General features: G+C 55.5%; 1 protein-coding gene across 2 annotated transcripts in view; it reads left to right on the top strand.

Moving 5' to 3' along the window:
* The first annotated feature begins 1,562 nt into the window (after positions 1 to 1,562).
* LHPP (phospholysine phosphohistidine inorganic pyrophosphate phosphatase) overlaps positions 1,563 to 18,502 on the top strand; it is a 126,260-nt gene continuing 109,320 nt past the window's right edge. For both annotated transcript variants that reach the window (XM_068961621.1, XM_068961622.1), the window contains exons 1-2: positions 1,563 to 1,687; positions 18,090 to 18,277. In XM_068961621.1, the coding sequence (XP_068817722.1) occupies positions 1,563 to 1,687; positions 18,090 to 18,277 (313 nt within the window). The remainder of the gene's footprint in view (positions 1,688 to 18,089; positions 18,278 to 18,502) is intronic.

An 18,502-nucleotide genomic window follows, 5' to 3' on the forward strand; every position in this document is an offset into this window, starting at 1 on the left:
GTCATAACTTTCCTTCCAAGGAGTAAGCATCTTTTAATAAGGTCAGCAGACTGCAGTTTCCCCAGTAAACTTACCAACATGACATGCACGACTCACTGAACTGGGTCCGAGTTCTAATATTCTGATGAATTCTTCATCCTCTCTGTAACTCCAGAGACTGAGACAAAGTGGCATGGGAATATGGTCTTCTTTTTTATTTTATTTCATTTTTAATGGTCTTCTTTTGAAACCTTAAAGCTAACTCAGGCCAAGAGAAGTCACATTCTTTCAAGTTTCACTTTAAACACTTGGTCAGAGGGGTGGTCAAGGAAATTCTTCCCCTTTTCTGTCAACTTTTACTTACTACAAAAATGATGTAACATTAAATAGAATGTAAAAATTCATCCAAAAATCTCACTGGGCAAACACATTGCAATATTCCCATTTCCTTTTCAGCCTTATTCCTATGCATCCTTATTTTTGCAGGCAGGGGTCTGCATTTGGTGTTTGTTTTTTTTTTTAATTAATTAATTTATTAGTTTGGCTGTATTGGATCTTAGTTGCAGCATGTGAGATCTTCATTGTGTCATGAAAGATCCTTCCACAGGGCACACAGAGGGGGTGCACAAACCCTCATCGTGGTAAACAAGATTAGTTGCTCCCCAGAATGTGGGAATCTTAGCTCCCCAGCCAGAGATCGAACCTGTGTCCCACACCTTGCAAGGCAAATTCTTTACCACTGGGCCACCAGAAAGTCCCTACATTCAGTTTTGCATTCTGTTTTTTCATATAATGTTATAACACAAGCACGTAGCCTTCTTTTTGATGGCACAGTATTTCTTTCAGCAGCCATCTTACTTCTTGAGCAATTCTAGTCCCTGTCTTCCAGCTTGTTTTGGCATCACAGCTCACACTGCAGACATGGCCTTTAGGCTCACTTTCTTAGCACTGTTTCTCAGGGGCGCAGGATTATCCGGTCAAAGCACCCAAGTATCGCCGTTGCTTTTAGAACTGCGGTCCGGACAGAGGGTGGGAATACCAAAGAGAATCTTTTCCTGTTCTCATTCATTTTTGTTACTTTTATATAGGTGCCTCCTTGTAGTCCCAACTGCTGCTGCTAAGTTGCTTCAGTCGTGTCCGACTCTGCGACCCCATAGACGGCAGCCCACCAGGCTCCACCGTCGCTGGGATTCTCCAAGCAAGAACACTGGAGTGGATGGCCTTGCTCTAATTCTCGGGGGAGGGGGGAGGGTTGGCTATTTCCCAGGGGGGTTTGTTTTCCCGCTCTTCCTCATCTTTGTCCACGGATCTCCAGTCAAAAGGCTCTCATTTAGGGGAGTGCGGAAGAAGCGCACCTGTCTCCCTGGCTTTGCGACTCGCCCCGCCTCGCCCCGCCCCTCCAGCCCCAGCCCTAGCCCCGCCCCGTCCCTTCAGCCCCAGCCCCGCCCCGCCTCTCGAGCCCCGCCCCACCCCGCGGGGGTTGGGACTACACTTCCCAGGAGCCCTTGCGCGGCCACCACGGCGGCAGCGTTTGCCGCAGGTTGGGACGCGAGGGCCCCGAGCTGCAGCGGGGGCGGGCCGCGATGGCCGCGTGGGGCGAGCTGCTGGCCGGCGTGCGCGGGGTGCTGCTGGACATCTCGGGCGTCTTATACGACGGTGGTGAGGGCGGCGGCGCGGCGATCGCCGGCTCCGTGGAGGCGGTGGCGAGGTGAGTGGGCCGTGCTGGGCGCCGGGCGCTGAGCTCAGCCGGGTCCCGAGGGCCACCGGCCCGGGGCGGGCGGGGGACGGGGCGGGGCTACTGCTGCTGCTCTGGCCCCGCCCCGCGGGGCAGGCAGAGGGCCGGCCCCCGGGACCCAGGACCCCATTTGCCGGCCCCTGGAGAACCCTGAGGCATTTCGGGTTGCGCCAGGGGTCCGGCACCCCTGGGCGATCGTGGGGCTCTGCTGGTTAGAGTTGCTCCACTGTCCAGCAGGGCAGCCCCTTGCTGCTTGCTGCTGAGTCTTTGGAATTGGGCTAGTCTGAGTTCGGATATGCTAAGTGTGTAGTCCACAGCAGATTTCAAAGGCTTAGTGTTCAGTTCAGTCGCTCAGTCGTGTCCGACTCTTTGCGACCCCATGGACTGCAGCACTTCAGGCCTCCCTGTCCATCACCAACTCCCGGAGTTTACCCAAACTCATGTCCATTGAGTCGGTGATGCCATCCAACCGTCTCCTCCTCTGTTGTCCCCTTCTCCTGCCTTCAATCTTTTCTAGCATCAGGGTCTTTTCAAATGAGTCAGTTCTTCGCATCAGGTGGCCAAAGTATTGGAGTTTCGGCTTCAGCATCAGTCCTTCCAATGAATATTCAGGACTGATTTCCTTTAGGATGGACTAGTTGGATCTCCTTGCAGTCCAAGGGACTCTCAAGAGTCTTCTCCAATACCACAGTTCAAAAGCATCAATTTCTTTGGCACTCAGCTTTCTTTATAGTCCAACTCTCACATCCATGACTACTGGAAAAACCATAGCTTTGACTAGATGGACCTTTGTTGACAAAGTAATGTCTCTGCTTTTTAATATGTTCTCTAGGTTGGTCATAACTTTTCTTCCAAGGAGTAAGCGTCTTTTAATTTCATGGCTGCAGTCAGCATCTGCAGTGATTTTGGAGCCCCCCAAAATAAAGTCTGTCACTGTTTCCACTGTTTCCCCATCTATTTCCCATGAAGTGATGGGACCAGATGCCATGATCTTCGTTTTCTAAATGTTGAGCCTTAAGCCAACTTTTTCGCTTTCCTCTTTTACTCTCATCAAGAGGCTCTTTAGTTCTTCACTTTCTGCCTTAAGTGTAGTGTCATCTGCATATCTGATGTTATTGACATCTCTTCGGCAATCTTGATTCCAGCTTGTGCTTCATACAGCCCAGCATTTCTCATGGTATACTTTGCATATGATTGAGAAAAAGACTTAGTGAGAAAAATGTAAAAAGTTCATTATATCATTTTGTATTGGTTACCTGTTTGAAATGATAGTAATTTGAATGTGTTAGCCAAAATAAAATATATTTAATAATTCCACCTGCTTCTTTTGATCTTTGTTATTGTGGTTACCAGAAATTTTAAATTACTATGATTCGGGTGGACTGCACTTACCATCTGCTTAGACAGTAGGAGGGCATTTTGCCCATTAGTCTTATGCACCGAGGACACTGCCAGGACTGCTGGTGGCACCACTGGACCCCGGGCTGTGTAATTGCCATTGGCATCTCAGAACCAGAAAGTAAGAGGGTCCATCGTGGTGCAGGGAAGGAGGAAGTGCCTTCCATCTGGGGGAACAGTGGCTTCAAAACCTGAGGAGGAGAGCGTGGCAGGTTCCCCTTCACAGGACTGAAGGGCGAGTGAGGACGGGAGGGTGGCAGAGCCTGGCTGCAGCCTTGTGAGTCGGGCAGAGCTGTGTGGGTTCCATCCTGAGTGCAGGGAAAAGTCACCGAAGATTTTAGGCAAGAGTGTCATGGAATCTGATTTATGTTTTAAAGAAATTAAAAATATAAAAAGTGAACGTATATAAGTACCAGGTTCCCTGGTGGCTTAGATGGTGAAGAATCTGCCTGGAGTGCAGGAGACCCGGCTTTAATCCCTGGGTCAGGACGATACCCTGGAGAAGGAAATGGCAACCCATGCTGATATTCTTGCCTGGCAGACTACACGCAGATCCTGGCAGGCTACAGGCCATGGGGTTGCAAAGAGTTGGACACGACTGAGCAACTAACAGTTTAGTTTTATGCAAAGTACCAAATGAAAACAGCAGATCCCCTTTGAAATCTTGGAGTGGGAGAGGAACTTTCTAGCTCTGCCCCCAAATCTAGACTCTTATCTTTCATTGCTTATGGAAGACGCATTTGGCGTTATCTATCAGCATCTGCCTGATCTGTGAGAAATGACCTGGGTGGGAGGGCGTTTGTGGCAGTGCCTGTGAGAGAGCCAAAGACTAGAAGCATCTCAACTGTCCATCACAAGGGGAGTGTTACAGTCTCAGTCTATCAGTGAAGTTCTGTGCTGTATAAAAACGAATGAGCACCCCTGCCGTATAGGCGTCCCGTGTAGACGGGACGTGCTCTGTGCTGTCCTTTGGGTGGGAAAGGTAGAAATGCAAGCATGTATGCCTGCTAGTATGTTTGCATAAGGAAGCTGGAGGGAAGAACTTCACTGTGTGAAGAGCTGCGGTGGCTGCAGGAAGGCGTGGGAACAAGACTCTTCCCTGGCTAACTTGGTATATAAACATTTTTACATGTTTTTGAACCATGTGGATGTATTTTCCTGTTCAGGATACCAAAAAAGGAGTAGTTTCTGAATTTTGTCTCAGTAAAGCTGGAAAAAATGCTGCATTTCCCTACCCCCACTCTCACCAGCTCTTTTAAGAAGATCTCTGCCTGCAAAGCACAGAAACAGCTGTCAGTGGGGCAGACGGCAAGGCTCCAGAGGAAACAGGAGAGCCGCCAGCTGTGAGATCCCTGTGTGGTCCAGGGAGACACGGAGGGGCGTGGGCTAGTGGGTGGAGAGGAAGAAAAGGAGGGGAACTCACGAGACCTTTTGGGAGCAGGGCCAATGGGACCTTGGCCCACTGGATGTATGGGATATTGTGGGGAGCAGGACCAATGGGACCAGCCGATGTATGGGATATCGTGGGGTCCAGGGAGAAGCTGAAGTGAAGAACAGCTCTGGTGTTGGGACTGCAGCACCTGATGAGATGGAGAGGGGCCAGCGGGGCGTGCAGGCAGGTGCCATGCTGGCTCTTGACGCAGAGCCTGGCTCACGATAGACCCCAGGAGTGTGCCATGTAAATCTCACTTCCCACGTTCATATAGGGATTCCTGTTGTATGTGCTTTTAATTATTTTAAAATTAGGGCCACTTAAAAGCATCTTTACGTTAAAGTAAAATACTCATCTCTTCTCCTGAGGGGGGTGTAGTTACCCATTTTCAGTTATTTTCAGTAGCGCTGCCACAAACATTCTAGAACATGTCTTTGGTGAATGCATGGTTGCGTTTCTGCTGGGCACAGACCCAGGGGTGGACTTGCCGATCCTAAGATAGGCCTATAATCGTCACTAGAAGATGCTGTTGGGTCATTTCCCAAAGTGGTATATGTGAGCGTCCCCGTGGCTCCGTTCCTTACAAACACATGGGTTTGTGAGTCCTTGGCATCTTCGCAAGGTCATTTTTGCTTCTAGAAACCGGAGTCGTAAAGGAGGTCAAGGATATGGACAGAACCTCAGTCCCATCCGTCCACCTTCTGCGGAGAAGCACAGAGTAGCTTCAGCAATGGCCTTGGAGGAGGTCGGGCTGATTATGAGCCCTTGCTTTCCAGTCAGTAGCATGGGTCTGGGGTGCACCCTTCCTGGGCCAGTGTGGCTCTAGGGATCCCTCAGGGAGCACTTCCTCTGTGCTGGGTATCCGTGTCGCTCGTACCCTGCTGCTGGGAGGCGGCTGTTATCTCCCTTCGTCAGCCGAAGCCACTGCAGCCCAGGGCTCACCAGGTCTCCGCTGGGATAGCCCTGGGACCATGAGAATGTAGGTCCGCCCCACTCCTACCCTCTGTGCTGGACCTGAGCGTAGAGTCCTTTGAGGGAGACACAGGTATTGAAAAAGGGCGGGGGTCTTCTCTCTAGCAGCTTCCCTGGGTGATGCTCCCCCGACAGGCTGTCCCACAGTCTGCCCACACCTCCGGGTGTGACTCTAGGGGGTTGATCCCTGCTCCATTAACCACAGAGGGTTTGGACTGGTGTCCCCCCTGACAGACCCTCGGGACACCTTTTGTCTTAATGGAAAGGAAAAGTGAAGTTGCTCAGTTGTGTCTGACTCTTTGTGACCCCGTGGACTGTAGCCTGCCAGGCTCCTCCGTTCATGGGATTTTCCAGGCAAGGGTACCGGAGGGGGTTGCCATTTCCTTCTCCAGGGTATCTTCTCGACCCAGGGATCGAACCCGGGTCTCCCACGTTGCAGGCGGACGCTTCGCCGTCTGAGCCACCAGGGAAGCCTCATCTTGGTCTGCTTTAACTCAACTGATTCATCTAACTGGAGGGTCTCTGGTAGCAGCGACACTGTATCAGTCTAGCAGCCAGATAATAGCAGGCTGTACGAATAGTCCTCAAATGCATCCCAGCTGAGAGGGGAGAAGTGCCTTCCCCATCGAGCTCGGGATTGTTTCCGGTGATTGACCATCATGCTGCCCAGGGGCCTGGAGAAGGAGGCCTGGAGATCTGAACCACCCTGGGGCTCCCTGGCATAGGACCACACCACGTCCGCACAACTCTTCCCCACCCACCAGGGCCTTGCCAAGGGACCTGTGTGGCCTCTTCTCCCCCTCTGCTCACCTCACCCCCATGCTCCCAGTTACATAGACTTTGGGTGGATTTTCCCCTGACCAGCCCGTTAGCAGCCCAGCATCCACAGAACCGCTCCCCCCCGCCCCCCCCCCCCCCCCACACTGCAGCACCCTCTGGCTCAAGATCCTTTTCTCTCTAAAGACTAGGCCCCTCCACTCAGACCCAGGCCTCCCATGGCCAACTGATCACATTCAGGCCCAAGGGAGTGGCCCCCGCCCTCCTGTGGGTGCCGCCGGAGCCCCGTGTCCAGACCCTCCTGGCAGCGAATGTGTGTGGATCCCCTCCCCAGTAAAACCTGCCTGCTCCTGGAGTGTCCCTAGGGATGTCAGACTTTGGGACACTCTTGCCCTCTCATAGTGGCTGAGCCAGGAATAAGCTTGGCGGGCCCTACCTTGCTGGCCTCGGTGGAGACTCCTGGGCTTGCATCACTTTTTGTAATTGTTTTGCAGCCACACCCTGCCCTCTCTGGGCTCCTTGATATGCGAGGCTGGCTTTGAAGTCGCGGGGAGCTCAGAGGAAGTCCCTGGGGTGAGAGCAGAGCCGCAGCGATGATGGGGTCCCCGGGACCCTGGGGGGGTGTTTGCTTCCAAGATGGCTCCCTATCGCCATGGGTGCCCAAACCGCACCTTCTGCTCTGGAAACCCCGGCGTGGGGGAGGCGACTCGCTACTCCTCTTCCTAGCTGTCCGTGGTGACAGGTGTCCCCAGCTTTTGAAAAAATCCCCACCTTTTGGGGGATACAGAGCACATGGGGAATATCAGCTTTGCTTTTTACGATGCTGTTGTTGTTTAATCGCTAAGTCGTGTCCGACTCTTTGCATCCCTATGGACTTTAGCCTGCCAGGCTCCTCTGTCCATGAGATTCTCCAGGCAAGAATACTGGAGTGGGTTGCCATGGGATGGAACCCGAGTCTTCTGCCTTGGCAGGCAGATTCTTTACCACTGAGCCACCGGGGAAGTCCTTTTAAGACAGTATGGACCACAATAATAGCATCACCAGTGATGGTCGGGAGGCCTGCTATGTCCCAGGTAGATGTTTGATCGCACAAGCTACCTTCACAACCAGCACGTTTCCAAGCAGAGCCTGAGGCTCAGAGAGTTTCAGAAACTGGCACAAATGGGAAAAGTCATTGAACCGGGACTGCGTCCTCTGCACCCCCGAAGCCCGTCCACCCGGCTCCAAGCCCCAGTTTTTCCTGCAGTACTTCACGGCTTCTCATCAAAGATGCACTTGTTCATTTTTTCGTTCACATGTTTGTCAAGTGCTTTTGATGGCTCAGCTGGTGAAGAATCCGCCTGCAATGTCGGAGATGTGGGTTTGATCCCTGGCTTGGGAAGATTCCCCTGGAGAAGGGAAAGGCTACCCACTGCAGTATTCTGGCCTGGAGAATTCCATGGACTATCCATGGGGTCTCAAAGAGTCAGACACAACTGAGCGACTTTCACTTCTCACTTTTCTTTATACTAGGCTTCCCCGGTGACTCAGATGGTAAAGAATCTGCCTGCAATGCAGGAAACCCAGGTTCGATCCCTGGGATGGGAAAAATCCCCTAGAGAAGGGAAAGGCTACCCACTCCAGTATTCTTGCCTGGAGAATTCCATGGACAGAGGAGCCTGGTGGACAGCCCACGGGGTCACAACGGAGCAACTGAGCGACCCACATTTTCACTGTCACATTCTTTCATGCTAGAGACACAGCTGGAGGCACTGGGCCAGGGGCAGTGAGTGGGGCAGATGGAAGTCCCTGCCCCCAGGGAGGCTGACCGTCCAGTCTGGGGAGAGCAGCGTAAACAGCACCCAAAAGGCGAGTGTCAGAGGGAGAGAGACTGAACCGCTGCGGAAATGGGAGCCGAGGTCGGGGAGCCTGGCCACGTGGAACCGGTGACGTGTAAGCCAGCCTCTGGACCTGTCCTCTGGGCCAGTCGTGTCCCAGATGGGAGAGCAGGAGGTCCAGGCCTCCTGGAGCCGCTGGGTAGGCCAGGTGGGGCCCGATTAGTGCCCCGGGGCTTGTGGTGGGCGTGGTCCCGGGACATCTGTAACTGGCCTGGGTCCCCCCAGCAGGCCCTTTATTGGAGTCCATCCTTGGGCAGTTGGGCTCCCCAAGGGGAGCCATTCAGAGGCAGGGCGTGGCACAGCGGGGGCTGCCTCGCACAAAGGGAGCCCCGGAGGCATCTGCATGTGAAAGGCAGGGAGGGGGGCATTTACTGCATCCTGTCTCGGGCACTAAAGTGCAGCTGCGGGGGCCCCCTTGGCCCAGCCTTTTCGCGGCAGCGGAAGGAAGCAGGGCCCGCCTTGGCCGAGCAACCTCATAAAGCAATTGCCACCCGGGACTCACAGACCCGCGGCCGCTGCTTCCAAATGCGCACACAAGCCCTGTGACCCTATGAAAGTCAGGCCCCACCCCTCAGGCCTTAGGGCCCGAGGGGCCAGGGGGCTTGTCTGAAGCTCGGCTTCCTTGATGGTCAGCACCGCCCCCACCTCGCTCCATCAGACCCCGTGGACACAGCCAACTGGAAGTGGCTCCCTGTGTCCCCTCGCCCCATCCCCCAGGTGTGGCCCAGTGCCTGCTGGAGGGGCTCTTGAGGCTCTCAGAGGGGACAGGCCACTTGTTCTGAGTTCATTTACGCCAGAAACAGCTCTGCTGAGTCAGCCTGGACCTTGGACAAGGGGCGTTTGTCCAGAATGCCCCGCCATGCTGCTGCTGTCAGGGGCTGACTTCAGAGCTGGGGGCCCGGGAGGGGGCGAGTGCACAGTGGCTCTCTCCCAGGCCCAGTGCTTGTTGCATAACGTCTACAGTTTAATCTTCACAAGCCAGAAGTGCCTCCTTCTTGTGAACAGTCCCACTCAGTGCCTGAATGGAGGGCGGCGGGGCTGGGACTTGCTCAGAGAGTGGGGGTCAGCACCCCTGCTGGGGCAGGTGCCGCACTCCCCACCCCCCAGAAGGTAGGAGTTCTCTCTGACAGGCAGGGACGTGGGTCCAAGTCCCAGCCCAGCACTGTGGCTGTAATGTGGTCTCCGGCAAGTTCGTTAGGCTTTCTTTGCGTCCGTTTCATCTCCTGGAAGCTGTTGTAACTGCCCTTGGGGCTGTATATCCTGGATGTCCTGGGGACATCTGGCAGGACAGCCAGCCTCGGTTCCCCACGCACCCACCCCCCGGCTCCCTTCGCTGGTTGAACTATGCCTTCTTTCTTATCAGTTGTCCCAGCTCATCTGCTGTCCCAGGTGCCCTGAGCATCTGGCTTCCCATTCAGTTGCCTGCCTTGAGGGCCTGAATGTCCCCAGCACCCAGCCCTGGGCCTGCCAGAGGTGTGGTTGTCGTTGTTACCACCATCGTCATTCACGGAGCATTTGCAACATGCTTCATAACAGTCCTGTCAAGTAGCTTCTGCCAATGCCCCATTTTACAGAAGTGGAAACTGAGGTTGGAGAGGGTTAAGTGATAAGCCTTGGTCTCACACAGGGACAGGGTGGTGGAGGTGCTGTGGGTGTGTCTGCTTCCCGAGCTGAGGCCCCCTTACCCCAAGAATACCTGGTCTCTGTCCCCTGCAGTGCCCAGCCCGTGACCAGCCAGTGACCACATCAGGGGAGAACTGACTGCCAGCTAACCTTGCAAGGCTGGGGAGTGGTCCACAGACCCCTTGGCTCCTGAAAACGTGTCCTTTAAAAAGCGCCTCGTGTCCCTCTGGGCCTCAGTCTCCCACTCTGTGAGAGGGACCACTAGGCTGGACAGTCTCCAAGTCTCCTCTGGTTTGTGGGTTCCCGCGCATCTGATTCTAAATTTCGTTTATCTAACTAGTAAAGCGATGCTGTGAGCTCGCTCGGTGTGACTCTCTGATCAGAGCTCAGAGGCTCAGGCAAGTCAGAGCGAGAGCTCACTGGATGGCAGTGGGGGTTGGCCCCGGGCGGGGAAGGTGTGCCCACGTTTCGCAAGGGCCCTGGCTCTGGGCCTGCCCGACATTTCTGTTTGACTGTCTCCCCCTCCTCCGCTGTCCCCTGAGGTCGCTGGCTGGCTGGCCCACCCTGAGGCTCAGCCAGGGACACCTGCGTGCGTCACCGCCTGCGTTCTCTCTCCTCTCCGTCCAGCCTTTGGACTCCTGTTTCTTGCCTGCACTCTTGACGACACACTGTGCCCAGCAGAGGGCCAGGTGGAGAGTGGGCAGGGGCCTCCCGGGACCCCGCAGCGGGCTGTCGCAGGCTGGCCGAAAGCTCTGCTCTGGTGGGAAGAAGCAGGAGGTGCAGCAGGCCCTGGTGCTTCTGGCAGAGGCTTTCGGCAGCCCTGTGTCCCATCCCCTGGTGATGTCAGCACGCGCTAGGGCTCCTCTTGGGCCCACTGTGCCCCTCCCCGCCGAAGAGCTGGGAGGCTGGGTGCTACCCCATTTCCCGGCTGGGATTTCAGACCCCCGAGGCTGGCCCAGGGATGCCTGGCCCAGGACCTCAGCTGGGAAGCCAGACCCCCTTCTCAAGTGGCAAAAGCCCTTCTGTCCACGCTGCAGCTAGAGGGCAGCTCCCTGACCCCGAGCTGATGCCCGTTCATCTGGGCACACGGGGAGCTGGGCCGGGTTCCTCCCAGAATCAATGTGGCTGCCCCTTGGTGTGCAAGAATGATTTTTCTTTTTTTTCCTCCTTCTTCCTTCCTTCTTCCCTCCCTCATTCTTTCTCTTTCTTTCTCCCTCTCCCCACCACCTCCCTCCTTTCCTTTCTTTTTTTTTTAAATGACGGTATTTCTCGCTGCAGGACTGCCCCTGCTCTGCACCTGGGCTCCCATGTGACCCTATGATAAAATAGCGAGTCCTTAGAACAAATAGGCTCTTTGCATGTTTCAGTTTTCCCAATGTGTGCGGTCTGTCTCCGTGGCTTTCCGAAAGTGAAGCAGCCACCGATCTCAACGTCAGACAGTGGCTGGCGCTGCCGTGGAGCCCCGCCATGTAACAAAGATCTGGAGGCCGAGAGATGGGGCAACCAGGACTCCTGTTCTCTGAGGATCTTCACTGGGCGCTGCTGCCCGGGTTTCAGTTCATAATGACTGCCCCCCAGGGTGTTGCAGATGTCCTTTCCTTCTCTTGGAAACCTGAACTACAGAGATTCATTTATCTGCAGCCGTGGCCATTTTTGATGGAAAGAGGGGCTTGTTTCCACCAGGTAGTGGGGGAGAGTTGAGTTGTGGCCCCTGGGGTAGGGGCGCAGAGCAGGCAGTGTGGGTCAGGGAGGCGGGAATGTGGGGAACATGCTCTTCCCCTCCCCTCCTTCCACCCCTCCTGGCGTGTTTCTCCCGTCTCAGGTCAGCGCTCCAGGCCGCTGGACGTGGAGATGGTCCCCGGTAGAGACTTCAGCCTAGGGTGGGCTGGTGGACCTCACACAGCTCTTGTGAAGACCAGCACAGTTCAGTTCAGTTCAGCTGCTCAGTCGTGTCCGACTTTTTGTGACCCCATGAACTAACGCTAGGCCTCCCTGTCCATCACCAACTCCTGGTGACCACCCAAACCCATGTCCATTGAGTCGGTGATGCCATCCAACCATCTCATCCTCTGTCGTCCCCTTCTCCTCCTGCCCTCAATCTTTCCCAGCATCAGGGTCTTTTCAAATGAGTCAGCTCTTCGCATCAGGTGGCCAAAGTATTGGAGTTTCAGCTTCAACATCAGTCTTTCCAATGAACACTCAGGACTGATCTCCTTTAGGATGGACTGGTTGGATCTCCTTGCAGTCCAAGGGACTCTCAAGAGTCTTCTCCAACACCACAGTTCAAAAGCATCAATTCTTCGGCACTCAACTTTCTTTGTAGTCCAACTCTCACATCCATACATGACTACTGGAAAAACCATGGCCTTGACTTGGCGGACCTCTGTTGACTAATGTCTCTGCTTTTTAATATGCTGTCTAGGTTGGTCATAACTTTCCTTCCAAGGAGTAAGCGTTTTTTAATTTCATGACTGCAGTCACCATCTGCAGTGATTTTGGAGCCCCCAAAAATAAAGTCAGCCACTGTTTCCACTGTTTCCCCATCTATTTGCCATGAAGTGATGGGACTGGATGCCACGATCTTCGTTTTCTGAATGTTGGGCTTTAAACCAACTTTTTCACTCTCCTCTTTCACTTTCATCAAGAGGCTGTTTAGTTCTTCGCTTTCTGCCAAAAGGGTGGTGTCATCCGCATATCTGAGGTTATTGATATTTCTCTCAGCAATCTTGATTCTAGCTTGTACTTCGTCCAGCCCAGCGTTTCTCATGATGTACTCTGCATGTAAGTTAAATAAGCAGGGTGACAATATACAGCCTTGATGTACTCCTTTCTCGATTGGAACCAGTCTGTTGTTCCATGAAGACCAGCCCAGGGGCACGTAAATTAAAGGACATGGACCCTGCTTTCTCTGTGGTCGGGAGAAGTCACCATCCCCTACCATCGTTTGTCGCTTCAAGTTCGACCTGTCAGCCTTCAGCCTTCCCTACGCACCCAGGAGCCCACCCAGCTTGAGGCCTCCTCTCCTTCACCATCCTGTGAGGGGTCCCTCTACTCGGGGTGGGAATAAGGTTTGGAGTCACTATTAGCCTAGCCTTCCAGACCCCGACCCATTTCCCTCCCACCCCTGTCAGTAGGACCCAGCCCATGCTCCTGGGAGGCCCAGGTGTAGGAGCAGCGGATGGGAGGGCCTGCCAGCAGCGGGGCCCTCTCTGCTTGGTGATGGGGTGGCTGGAGCGTGGTGGGGGTGGGCCCTGCCTGCTCTGGGCAATGGGGGCGGGGAGGGGAGGCAGGGAACGAGATCGGGGAGCCTGTCTGCTGGCCACTTACTGGCTGATGTTCTCCACACACGCTGAGTGAGCTCTGACCATGGGCCAGGCCCAAGCCGGCACCTCGAAGATCTTCCTGGAGCTTCAGCATGTGAGGCTGTTATCATCCCATCTTCCGGATGAGGAAACTGAGCTCCAGGGAGAAGAAATAGCCTGTGGAGGTGCCACAGCCCTAGTCATCAGGCCCTGGAGCACCTCCAGGTCGCTCCTTGACCTCCTGGCCTCCCGCTCAGGATTAGAGCATCTTTCATATGCATTTGTCCTGCGGCTGCAGGAAGGCAAAAGTTGCCCTGCGTCATCGCTGTGCAAAGGCCCCTCCTACTGTCTACCCATCTGGACTCACGAGGGTCCGCTCTGCTTTCCCTAACCCTAACCCCAACTCCAGCCCTAACTCTAACCCTAACAGACACTGAAGCAATTCTCCCCACGGGCAGGATTGGCAGTGAGCCCTCCCGAGGTTCTCTGGGTGCTAGAATGACTTGGTTCCATTAGAATTTGGATCACTTAAGTGCTTCTCACAGAAAAGCAGTGCCGTGTTTCAAGAGCTGTGAAAGCCAAGTGGGACAGACTCTGCCTAGGAGGGGACAGAAGTCTGGGGGGCCTTCCTGGAGGAAGGGACATACAAACCAGGCCTTGAAGGATGTGTAGGATTTGCCATAGGGGATGGGTGACGGCAAAGACTCAGGGTGATGCGAGGGCCTTCGGGGTCAGATGAAGGTGAGAGGTGGCTGGGGTGGGTTGGGGACGGAGCTCCGAGGGGCCTTCCCCAGGGCAGCCTCATTGCCGCTGTCCAGCTCCTCTGTGGTGAGCCCAGAGGGCACTAGGTGGTGGAGCTGTGCCAAGGTCAGCCAGGATGTCCAGTAATCGTCCCAGCGCTCTACCTGCTCTCGAGCGACAATGAGAGGGTTTCCATTATTTTCGGGTGAGCGCCCCTGGCAGATGCCAACAGCTAGCAGATGTGTGAGGTCCAAGGTGATTTGCAAGGGACCCGCTCATGTGATGATGGGTAATGGCATCAGGCGACGCTGTCACTCAGAGCTTGTCCTGGCCTCTGGGAGGAGGTAAAGGTCAGTTCAAAGAGCCGGTGCGCCCACGGGAAGTAGGGGCAAGTCCCCACCCACTCCAGGCGGGGTCCCGGGAGGCAGTCTGGAAGCAGACTGAGAACGTGGCTGTGGTCTCAGAGGGGACGTCCGGCCGGAGCCCCGCTCTGGCTGCCAGGGCCCTGCGGTAGGCCCTCTCTCCCCGGGGTTCTGGGGTGTTGGGGGACGGGGATGGCCTGGCTTGTCCTGGAGCCGCGCCCAGCCCGATGCCGATGACTCTGGGGCTCGCTGCCCTTGGGAGGCCCATGGCAGGCTCTGCCGCGGCCCTGAAGCCACGCCTGGCTCCTGCTCTCCTGACATTGGGTTTGTGTGTTCCAGGCCTTCCAAGGCTGAATCTGATATTAAGCAGCAGCCCCTCCAAGAGACACAAAGGCTTTGGCTCCTCCGCTGTCTTAGTCTGCCGGAACAGAGTACCACAAGCCTGGGGGGCTCAGTGACAGAGGTTTATCTGCCCCTAGTCCTGAAGTCTGGGCATCCGAGATTGAGGTGCCCTAGGGTGGGTTTTTTGGGGGGAGCCCTCTTCCCGGCTTGCTAGGTGGCTCCCTTCGACTGTGCCCTGACGTGGCCTCCTCTCTGTGGTTGCAGAGGGATCCCTGTCGTCTCTGGCTGTGATCCTGTCCTGTCCTGGCCCCACCCTTTCATCCTCTCCTAACCTTCATTTATCTCCCGAGGGGGTCAGCCTATGAGATGAGGGGCGGGACACCGCAGCTTATATGCTGTGTGACATTCTCAGGCCTCTGCCTCCCGGAGCTCCTATTTTCTCATCCCTGGGACGGGCTCCTGGTTTTTGTCTCCATAGCTCGCAGACTCAATTTGGCAGGTGCTTAGCGCCTTGTGCGCTCCAGGCTCCTGGCCCGGGGAGTATATGTGAGGGACACAGGGTGTCCAAAGAGGGCTCTGCCCTCAAGGGATAAGGATGACATCAGATCACAGATACTGACCCCCAGGGCAAGGCTGAATGTAATGTATTCATCCTTTACTATTTTTAATAATAAAAATGAATAATACTCTAGGGCTTCCTTGATGGTTCAGTGGTAAAAAAAAAAAAAAAAAATCCACCTACAATGCAGATAACACAGGAGATGACGGTTCAATCCCTGGGTCGGGAAGATCCCCTGGAGGAGAAAATGACAACCCATGCCAGTCTTCTTGCCTGGAGAATCCCATGGACAGAGGAGCCTGGCAGGCTACAGTCTGAAGCGTTGCAAAGAGTCAGACAGGACCGAGCATGCACGCATCCATCCAACCAGTACTTTCTTTACTTTTAGTAATTAAGAAAAATGAAGAGACGACCTGGGACTCATGCCAGAAAGTGAAAAGAGGGTGTGGTCAGGGACATGAATGGACAGACCTGCAGTGAGGGGCCTTCCCCGAGCATTTCCCACCGCTGTCCAGGGGCTGATTCAGTCCTAAAACTAGTAATTTTATTTTATTTTTAACTGGAGGATAATTACTATACAATATTGTGTTGGTTTCTGCCATACAACAACGTGAATCAGCCACAGGTGTACATATGGCCCCTCCCGCTTTCACCTCCCTCCCACCTCCCATCCCACCCCACTCCTCTAGGTGGTCACAGAGCCCCGGTGTGAGTTCCCTGGGTCATACAGCAAATTCCCACTGGCTATCTGTTTTACATATGATAGTGTAGAGGTTTCCCTGTTACTTTCTCCATTTGAGTAGTTTTGATTTTAAAGCAACATGTCTTCAGTAAATGTACGTTGTGTGTCGGCGGAGAACAGTGTCTGCAGTGAGTTCTGCTGTTTACCTGTGTGTCACGGGCATCGGAGCTGTGTTTGGAATAGCAGCTGCGAGGTCCTGTCATCTCACCGTCACACCGATTGCTCACTGTTCTGAGAAGGTCACATCGTAATCCATTAGCAATAATTAGTCCCCCGGCACCCGCTGCCTTCTTCCCTCAACTGCTCCATTAACTTGGGTGCGGATCGCACATCCCAGGCGCCAATCAGTGGAAGATCTGTCTGTAATATACAAGGTGATGCTATTAGTTACAATATATTAACTGCCTAATTTAAAAATACGAAAGCTGTCTTTATGAAGGGCAATTAACCACTAAGCGTAATTGATAATTCATAACCCCCTGATTAGGAAAGACAAATACTAAGAAAGGACTGAATCACCTGGGCTGCTGGTTGTACGGCATCGTCAGCCTCTCCGTCTGCGTTTGTTCACCCTGTTGTCAGTCGGGCCTGACGTTTCTTCCCAGGTCTCACCGGTCGGCTCCGGCGCTTGGCGGGTCTGGAGGCTCACCGTCACGTGGGGGTGCATGTCCTCACCACCGAATGGGGTGCAGTGAAGGGGGTGCAGGCTCGGGGCACCCTTAGGGGAAGCAGTAGGCATGGTCCTAAGGCAGGGTGCCTCTCACCAGCTGTCATCTGGACTTGCCATCACTCAGTCATTCAGCAAACACTTGTCAGGGGCCTGCGTGGGCCCAGCCATCAGACCTCGCTCCTGACCTCGTGGAGCATGCGAGTCCGGGAGAGAGACGCTGAACAAATCCCAGCATGAGATGATTGGAGATACGGGTTAGCGTCAGAAAGAAAAGCAGCCTAGAGACAGAGCGGGGCAGCGTCACCCAGATGGGCAGAGAAGGGGACGTTGGGCAGACCCTTCACCTTTTCCCTAGGGTTTCTCGGACCTCCTGACTTGCAGCCTGGTGACTTCCATGGCCTCTGACATGCTCTCAGCAGATGCCAAGTCTGAGGGCTCCCTCGCCACGGCACAGGGTACCTCCAAAGAGGGCCGTGTGCTCCGGACCAGGCCGGGTCGCCGGCCCGCTGGCCCCCTTGCTCAGGGCCTGGCCTCGCCCGCAGCACTGACTGTTGCAAGGCCCCCTTCCTTCTGGGGGTCCTTGTTCCTTTGTCTCCCTTCCAGTCTCAGCTCCAGAGCTGTCTCCTCCCCAGGGAGGCCTCCTGACCTGCCCAGGCTGCCTGGCCGTCCTGTCTCCTCACCTCTCTGGTCCTTCCCGTCACCTCTCGTCCTGATCCCAGCGCCCCTCCTGTGTGCGGTCTCCCACCTCACGCACCGACTGAGGGCTCCGGGGTCAGAGAGCCCGCCTGCAGGCACCGCGGCGTGTCCGTGTGCCAGTCAGTAGGTGCTCAGTCGCTGTCAGCAGAAGGGCTCAGTGTCACTTCCCTGGGTTCTCTCTGGGCGTCGGCTTTTGTGGCTTGGCCTTCACAGAGACTGCCCAGGTGCAGCGGAGCTACAGGGCCTCCCGTGAGCCCAGACGGGCTGTCGGAGCTGCTGACGCTGCGGGCATCCCCGGCTCTCATCCCGTTAGCTCACCCGTGCGCCCGATGACTCCATCTGGCTGACCTGTCTACAGTGACAGGTGGTGAGACAGCACACCTCAGGCGTGGTCCCCCGGCCTTTTCATTTTGGAGAAATGTGGATACTCAGGGGTCAGCTCAGATGCTCAGTGGAGATGCTCACTGTGGTGGGAGGGCCTGGAGGGGTGGCCAGGACGCTTGGAGGGGACCTCCACCAGGCTGAGCGGCGTGGTGTGGTGCGGGGAGGTGTCGATTGGCTCCCGGAGGTGGGTGGATTGGCACGTGTGAAGAGGCGGTGTGTCCCGGGTAGAGGGACATGGCCGTGTCCCAGGCAGAAGCAGAGGTCACGTGGGAACTTGGGGCATCTCAGGTGTGCCGAGCTCGGCGAGGATGAGAAGGGTCTTCTCCAGCTCAGAAACCCCAGGGTCTGGCGAGGCTGTTGAGGCCCAGCTCAGGGGCCTGTGGAGACCCGACTTGCTCTGAACTGTTCCCTGGAGAAGAAGTACCCGTCCAGGCCCCTCCCCGGGCGGCCGGGCCACCTGCTGACAGCCCCCTCCCCGGCCTGTCTCCCCTCCTGTAGACTGAAACGGTCCCGGCTGAAGGTGAGATTTTGCACCAACGAGTCGCAGAAGTCGCGGGTGGACCTGGTGGGGCTGCTGCAACGGCTGGGCTTCGACGTCTCCGAGAGCGAGGTGACCGCCCCGGCCCCTGCCGCCTGCCTAATCCTGAAGCAGCGAGGCCTGCGGCCACACCTGCTTGTCCACGACGGTAGGCCGCCCTTGGGCCCCCAGGGCAGGTGAAGGCACCCCCTCTCCAGCTGGGGGCTGGGGAGGACACAGAGGGAGCACCTGGCCCTTGTTAGACCCGTGGGCCTTGGGGTGGAACCCAGGGACTCCCTGCTGGGACCCTGGCCCCATCCATCCTGGCATCATCCTGGGCCTGGGAGTCGGGGTGGGGTGGGGTGGTGGTCAGAGGCAGGGTCCATATGGCTCC

This window comes from Capricornis sumatraensis, chromosome 23 (genome assembly GCF_032405125.1).
Source record: "Capricornis sumatraensis isolate serow.1 chromosome 23, serow.2, whole genome shotgun sequence".
Taxonomy (NCBI): Eukaryota; Metazoa; Chordata; class Mammalia; order Artiodactyla; family Bovidae; genus Capricornis; species Capricornis sumatraensis.